The sequence below is a fragment of the Monodon monoceros genome, unplaced genomic scaffold (assembly GCF_005190385.1).
Source record: "Monodon monoceros isolate NGI ecotype Baffin Bay Population unplaced genomic scaffold, NGI_Narwhal_1 Super_Scaffold_21, whole genome shotgun sequence".
Lineage (NCBI taxonomy): Eukaryota > Metazoa > Chordata > Mammalia > Artiodactyla > Monodontidae > Monodon > Monodon monoceros.
The window spans coordinates 4696774-4705378 of NW_021703778.1; the positions used below are offsets into that span (position 1 = coordinate 4696774).

Consider the following 8605-nt stretch of genomic DNA (forward strand, 5'->3'; position numbering starts at 1 on the left):
ACGTATTAAAAAAATTTTAATGTAAAGTTTGAATTCAAATTTTAAAATTACTATTTGAGGGCAACGTACTCTAAACTCAGGAAAACACAACACTAGGGTGAATGAAACACCCTAAGTTGAAGATGAGGATTTAAATTTGAACCTACCTTGCCAAAGATGGAATCATTTGCCAAAAGGAAAGCAAGTACCTGATCATAATAGTCTCAGAAAATATAAATTAAATCTTCATTTATGGTGTGACACCTGTTACTAAATCAATTCATTTACTACGATGCTCAACTCAATTTTTCAGTTGTTTAAATAATAGCACAAAACTAGGGAAATTATAAATATTTAAGGAGATTAAAATGTCAGTAGAAAACATATTACATATGGATTAAAAGAAAAGCATTCATTCAAACTACTCCTGAATAAGAAGCCAAAATAATTCCATTTAGAACTTTAAGAGAGAGAGCAGCCCATAAATCCCGTTTGAAAGACAAGAATAAATAAACCGTTAAGCAAAGCCAGGAATCTAGATGACTTTGAAACATCCACTTACATCCATTTTAATGAAGAATTGAAGGATACACTGTGTTAAAGACATATTTAAAAGACTAGCAGTGGAATAAGACAGATGAATCAAATTTTGTTACAGCCTAAATAATTACAAGAGACTTTGAAAACGTAGTGTAATTCATGTTTTCTTTCCAGTTTCAAAGCTTCTATCCATTGCCTCTATCTTTGGTGTCACTGCCACCAATAAACACAGTATACAGCTTAGAAACCTAATTACTATCTTCAACTAGGAAAAAGTAAATTAACATTATTTCTTTAAAAGTAAGATATAAAGAATGTGGTCCAACTTAATTTTGTCTCATGGTCCCACAGTATTCTGAAATATCATGCCAAAATGTATAAGTTTAAAAGGGAACATCATCATTTCCTATAAATGCACCAAAAATTTAGCTACTGTACGCTGGTGTGATGACAGCTAGTAGTATGCAGAGGCCACACAACGACATAACATACGTGTGTTCAGCGCACAATTACTCCAAGGAAGGTTCAGTTTAATGGGAAACTGAAACATGGACAACATAATGCCTTCATGTACATATGCTACAGCGTTGTTCTCTTGCAGTTCAAAAGGACAGTGTAATTCTCTTAAATTTACACAAAACATTATGAAACATGGTAGTTGCTCATGATTAAAATTAAACAGCAATGTCAATTAAGTTAACAGTGTTAAATATATTCACATGATCACCACCGTGGTTCAAAGTGGCCACGAGTGAAGTTACACAGCGATCTATGCACACATCTGCCACAACGGTGCTTGCCAGTTTGACTTTCTGCAGACCAGGTAATTTTACGAGACAAATAATCTTGCACTGATTCTTTCATATTACGAAAGGAATTAGATGTTGTAAGTAGTTTCATTCCTCTGGGGGAGGGGGAGGGGAGGACCTCTAAAAAGTCAGTGCAAATTGAAGAGAGGTCTCCCTTCTTGAATATTGGAACTTGCTGACCAAGATACGATTCCTATAAGCTGAGGATAAACAAATCTTAAGATATCAAAGAATCTCATAACATTGTCATGGGCGTTTAGCAGGTATCTGCCACAAAGAGGAGTCCCAGCCCTACAGCAGGGCCTTCGGAGAGTACGGCTGCTGGGGCGGAGGCGGCTGGGGCAGCGCCGATGTTAAAGTATAGCTCGGCACCTGGGATAGGCTGCTCCCTGCGTTCTGGTATATGGTGACGTCGGGGGCGGCAGGAGGAGGACTATACACTGAAGCCTGGCTGGGATACGTGCCTCCTTGAACGGAAGTGCCCATCGTGCTGTGGAAGGGAAAGAACACTCGGTTAGATCAACACTGACTTACCTAGCTGTTTAGAGATGAACAGGAAAGCTGTTCATGAAACAGTTACTAATTCATGCAACGCATTCAATAAATACTTAGTAAATAGCTATAACGTGCCAAACTGTTATTTGAGGCACTGGGATATCATCAAGAAGGAATGGGAAACGTCCCTATCATCATGGAGCTTACATTCTAACAGGATAAAAAAGATGATAAAAAAATGTATAATATGTCAAGAGGTAGTAACAAGAGGTGGTATAAAGAAACGTAAAGCATCGTGGGAGAACCCCCGAGTTCCTGGGACAAGAGATTCCTGGGTATCCAGGGTGGTCCCGGAGGCTGCTCAGACACAGCTACACTGAAGCAGAGACCTGGAAAGAGGGGGAGGGAGTGACACCGATTAGCTAGGAAAATAGGCTTTCAGGCAAGGAGAAAAGCAGGCCCTTGAGAAGAGAAAAGGCCCGGCATGTTCAAGGAGCTACAAGGAGGCCTGGGCGGCCGGAGCGACGCGGCAGAATCAGGGAGGAGGAGCCGCAGAGTGCAGGGCCGTGCAGACTCTGGCGTGTACTGGAGTGGGACGGAGACACACTGGCTGCTTGTGGACACAAGAGCAATGCGATGTGACTTGGCTTTAACAGGCTCACCGGGCCCAGGCCAGAAGCCAGGTGACCTGACTGGGGGCTGCTGGAATCGTCCCTGTGAGAGCCCGTCGGGCGGCTGGCGAGAGCCATGGAGGAAAGGGGAGGGAAGGGTCCGATTTTGAAGGAACTTCCATCAAAGGAAGTTTACATCATGTCTGAGGTAAAATCTTAGAACTAAGTCCTACTCTACTCTGGTATAGTAGCCATTCACTGAAAAGGAAAAGACTACAGATAAGGGCCACGGCAGATTCGGGGAGGGAGAATCAAGCACAGTTTTGGACATGTCAAGTGAGATACCTAGGAGACTGCCAAGAAATGACAGTGAGCAGGTGGTCAGCTATGCGGTTCTGGAGCCCAGCAGAGAGGTAAGGGCTCAGAGCTCGAATTCGGGGGCCATCGGCACACACAAGCAGCGTTCAGGGTCAGGGACCTGCATGACATCCCCCAGGGAGCGACTGCAGACAGAGGAAAAAGCACTCTGTGTTTTGAGCTCTAGAGCTAGAAGTCAGGGAGATAAAGAGGCACTGGCAAAGAAGGCTGAAGAGTGGCAATAAGGCAGAAGGAAAACTAAGAGAGCACGGTCACGGCCAAGTGAAGAAAGTATTTCAAAAAGGAAGTGACCACTGGGTCTGGCCACACGGAAATGGCTGGTCCCTAAGAGCAGTGCTGGAAGACTAGGGGAGATGAAGACCTGATATCCTCCTTTGTCTTATTCCCTGAAAACAGAGAAGCAAACAACAGAGACCTTCTATCTACTCCCACTAACACATTTACCCACTGTCTGCACCCACACCCACAGCTACATCCTGCCTCGCCTCCTGCTGGGACCGACCACCTGCCAGTGTGCCCCTGTGCAAGGTGCCCACCACTGTGCACGGATCCCATCCCACCGACCAGAACTCCTTCGAGCTGTCTTGATTCATGTCTCGGCTTCCTCTCTTCCCATCCCCAACCTGACAGTTGAGTTTCCACTATGTGTAAGACACCAGGATACAAAGAGAAATACGAAGAGCTTTAACAAGCAGATTTCCCCCCCACCTCTCTGTGAAAAATGTAAAACAAGCTATACAATGGGCAATTGCCTAAAATTTTCAAAATACTGCCTATTTTTAAACTTTTCTTCAATTCCTAGATTGTTTATAAATCAATGTTGGTAAATTCAATACTCTTGTACTTTGCACAAATTAAAGCAATTCACTATTATAACAGATAGTCATTTGCTACTATATTCCACCAACTAATGTAACCACGCAAGTCATGCTTAAAGGCATCACCCATTATCACTCCACAAGTGTTGTGTTGTGAAATACAAAGTATTACAAGAACTCAGGTTTCATGCTATTGGTCACATCGATAAGGGTCACAACAATGCTATTGTATCATGTTGAGACTAAGTGCTAAGCTCTGGTGCCAAAATGCCTAGTTTTGTATCTTAGCTAAATGGGACCTCAGCCGTTGCTCCCTGCCTCAATTTTCTCATCTATAAAATGGGGATAATAGTGTACCTACTTCATGGGTTATTACCGTCAATGAGTTAATACACATAAAGCATACAGCACAACACCTAGTGCTTACTACCCCATAAATGTTAGCTATCACTGCAATCATTCCCACTTTGTGCTATATTCCTTATCTCAACTTAAAAGTTCTACCATCCACCCAGCTGTTCAAAGGTTAAAGCCCAGCAATTCTCTCATATCTCTGCTCTGCACTATCTCCCCACCGTGTTACCCATAGGCGATCATTTGCTCATCTCTAAATAACCCTTTTCTCATCCCTATCTTGTAGTTAGACACTCATCATTTCTTGCCTGATATACTAGCCCACCAGCTCCTAACCTAGTCCCTAGGAATCCATCAACACTATCACCACCTGAAGCTCTTTACGGGCTTTCCCAGACAAGACCCAAGCTCCTTAACATGGTATCTCGGACCATCCATTACCCTTGTCAATAAGTCCAAGCGTCTCTCTCACCTCTCCCCCCAGAGACTTTAACCCTTTAGTAACACTGCACCACTGGTAATGCCCAACATGCACTGTGCGTTTTCACTGCTCCCCATTTCATCCATTCCATGGGTACCATGCATTTCACAGCATGTCAGGTAAACAAAAGCATGAGACCCACATCTTTGTCCATGACAGACAATCATTCTTACTTTTTCCTCCAGTCTTAAGAGCATATTTTTCTTGGAAATCTTCCCTAAACCCTGAGGCTCCTCAAGCACTCTGCATATACCTTTATTTGTAATTTGTGTTGTAACAACATACTTTGTGTGTGTTTGCCTCCATTAGCCCCTAAGAACCTTGAGGCTCAGAAACTCCAAATCAATGGTCAACTAGTATCTGCCAAGGGAGCCAAGAATACTCAATGAGGAAAGGATAGCCTCCTCAACAAACGGTGCTGGGAGAACCGGATAACCACATGCCGAGGAATGAAGAAGGTCCCCTGTCTTACACCGCACACGAAAATGAACTTGAAATGGAGTAAAAACTTAAATTTAAGACCTGAAACTGTAAAACTCCTAGAAGAAAAGACAGGGGAAAAAGGTTGTTGAGACTGGTCTCGGCTGCGGTTTCCTGAATATACAGCAAAAACACAAGCAACAAAAGCAAAAATCAGTAAGTGGGACTACATCAAACTAAAACGCTTCTGCACAGCAAAGAAAACCATCAACAAAACCAAAAGGCAACCTATGAAATGGGAGAAAATATTTGCAAATCACATTATCTGGTAAGGAGTAAATATCCAAAATACATAAAGAACCCATACAATTCAATGGCAAAAAACCCAAAAATCCATCGCTTAAATAAATCATCACTTTGTTTTCTTGACCTCCCCCTCTGTCTCTGAATTCTTTCTGCCACAAGAAACTACCCTGGGAACCATCCTTGTTGGAGCCATCCAGGAGAATTCAGGAGGACCTTCAAGATGGCGGAGGAGTAAGACGTGGACATCACCTTCCTCCCCACAAATACATCAGAAATACACCTACATGTGAAACAACTCCTACAGAACACCTACTGAACGCTGGTAGAAGACCTCAGACCTCCCAAAAGGCAACCAACTCCCCACATACCTGGGTAGGGCAAAAGAAAAAAGAACAAACAGAGACAAAAGAATAGGGACGGGACCTGCACCGCTGGGAGGGAGCTGTGAAGGAGGAACAGTTTCCACACACTAGAAGCCCCTTCTCTGGTGGAGATGGGGGGTGGGGAGGGAGGAAGCTTCGGAGCCGCGGAGGAGAGCGCAGCCACAGGGGTGCGGAGGGCAAAGCGGAGAGATTCCCGCACAGAGGATCGGTGCCGACCAGCACTCACCAGCCCGAGAGGCTTGTCTGCTCACCCGCCGAGGCGGGCGGGGCTGGGAGCTGAGGCTCCAGCTTCGGAGGGCAGATCTCAGGGAGAGGACTGGGGTTGGCTGCGTGAACACAGCCTGAAAGGGGCTAGTGTGCCACAGCTAGCAGGGAAGGGACTCTGGGAGAAAGTCTGGAACTAAGAGGCAAGAGACCATTGTTTCAGGGTGTGCAAGGGGAGGGGATTCAGAGCACCGCCTAAACGAGCTCCAGAGATGAGCGCGAGCCGCGGCGATCAGCACAGACCCCAGAGACGGGCATGAGACACTGAGGCTGCTGCTGCCGCCACCAAAAAGCCTGCCTGCGAGCACAGGTCAGTATCCACACCTCCCTCCCTCCCTCCCACACCTCCCTCCCAGCCTGTGCAGCCCGCCACTGCCAGGGTCCCGTGATCCAGGGACAACTTCCCCGGGAGAACACACGGCGCGCCTTAGGCTGGTGCAACGTCACGCCGGCCTCTGCCGCCGCAGGCTCGCCCCGCACTCTGTACCCCTCCCTCCCCCCGGCCTGAGTGAGCCAGAGCCCCCAAATCAGCAGCTCCTTTAACCCCGTCCTGTCTGAGCGAAGAACAGATGCCCTCCGGCAACCCAGACGCAGAGGCGGGACAAAATCCAAAGCTGAATCCCAGGAGCTGTGCGAACAAAGAAGAGAAAGGGAAATCTCTCCCAGCAGCCTCAGGAGCAGCGGATTAAATCTCCACGATCAACCTGATGTACCTGCATCTGTGGAATACCTGAATAGACAACGAACCATCCCAAATTGAGGCAATGGACTTTGGGAGAAACTGAAGACTTGGGGTTTGCTATATGCAACTGACTAGTTTCTGATTTATATGTTTATTTTAGTTTACTTTTTAGTGCTTGTTATGATTGGTGGACTTGTTTGTTGGTTTGGGGGCTCTCTTCCTTTCTTTTTTATTACTTTATTTCTTTATTTTAATATTTTTTTATTTTAATAACTTAATTTATTGTAATTTTTTTTCCTTCTTTTTTTTTCTCCCTTTTCTTCTGAGCCATGTGGCTGACAGGGTCTTGGTGCTCCAGCCGGGTGTCAGGTCTGAGCCTCTGAGGTGGGAGAGCTGAGTTCAGGAGATTGGTCCACCAGAGACCTCCCAGCCCCACGTAATGTCAACCAGTGAGAGCTCTCCCAGAGATCTCCATCTCAACGTTAAGACCCAGATGCACTCAAGGACCAGCAAGCTTCAGTGCTGGACACCCCTATGCCAAACAACTAGCAAGACAGGAACACAACCCCATCCATTAGCAGAGAGGCTGCCTAAAACCATACTGAGTTCACAGACACCCCAAAACACGCCACCAGACGTGGACCTGCCCACCAGAAAGACAAGATCAGCCTCATCCTGCAGAACACAGGCACCAGTCCCCTCCACCAGGAAGCCTACACAAGCCACTGAATCAACCTTAGCCACTGGGGGCAGACACCAAAAACAATGGGAACTACGAACCTGCAGCCTGCAAAAAGGAGACCCCAAACACAGTAAGTTAAGCAAAATGGGGAGACAAGAAATATGAAGCAGATGAAGGACCAAGGTAAAAAACCACCAGACCAAACAAATGAAGAGGGAATATGCAGTCTACCTGAAAAAGAATTCAGAATAATGATAGTAAATATGACCCAAAATCTTGGAAATAGAATGGAGAAAGTACAAGAAACATTTAACAAGGACATAGGAGAACGAAAGAGCAAACAATGATGAATAACACAATAAATGAAATTAAAAATCCTCTAGAAGGAATCAATAGCAGAATAACTGAGGCAGAAGGACGGATAAGTGACCTGGAAGATAAAATGGTGGAAATAACACTACCACAGAGCAGAATAAAGAAAAAAGAATGAAAAGAATTAAGGACAGTCTCGGAGACCTCTGGAACAACATTAAATGCACCAACATTCAAATTACAGGGGTCTCAGAAGAAGAAGAGAAAGAGAAAGGGACTGAGAAAATATTTGAAAACATTATAGTTGAAAACTACCCTAATATGGGAGAGGAAACAGTCAATCAAGTCCAGGAAGTGCAGAGAGTCCCATACAGGATAAATCCAAGGAGAAACACACCAAGATACATATTAATCAAACTATCAAAAATTAAATACAAAGAAAAAATATTAAAAGCAGCAAGGGAAAAACAACAACATATAAGGGAATCCCCATAAGGTTAACAGCTGATGTTTCAGCAGAAACTCTGCAAGCCAGAAGGGAGTGGCAGGGCATATTTACAGTGATGAAAGGAAAGAACCTACACCAAGATTACTCTACCCAGCAAGGATCTCATTCAGATTCGATGGAGAAATTAAAACCTTTTCAGACAAGCAAAAGAAGAGAATTCAGCACCACCAAACCAGCTTTAAAACAAATCTAAAGGAACTTCTCTAGGCAGGAAACACAAGAGAAGGAAAAGACCTACAATAACAAACCCAAAACAATTAAGAAAACAGTAATAGGAAGAAAACATATCGATAATTACCTTAAATATAAATGGATTACATACTCCAACCAAAAGACATAGACTGGCTGAATGGATCCAAAAATAAGACCCATATATATGCTGTCTACAAGAGACCCACTTCAGACCTAGGGACACATACAGACTGAAAGTGAGGGGATGGAAAAAGATATTCCATGCAAATGGAAATCAAAAGAAAGCTGCAGTAGCAATTCTCATATCAGACAAAACAGATTTTAAAATAAAGACTATTACAAGAGACAGAGAAGGACACTACATAATGATCAAGGGATCGATCCAAGAAGA

The 8605-nt window shown here is 44.4% G+C and overlaps 1 protein-coding gene across 1 annotated transcript in view; it reads right to left on the reverse strand.

Moving 5' to 3' along the window:
* Positions 1–1210: 1210 nt before the first annotated feature.
* Positions 1211–8605, reverse strand: part of STAM (signal transducing adaptor molecule) — a 66850-nt gene continuing 59455 nt past the window's right edge. Inside the window, exon 14 of the mRNA XM_029239062.1 lies at positions 1211–1818. Coding sequence (XP_029094895.1) covers positions 1620–1818 — 199 coding nt within the window. The 3' untranslated portion in view covers positions 1211–1619. The remainder of the gene's footprint in view (positions 1819–8605) is intronic.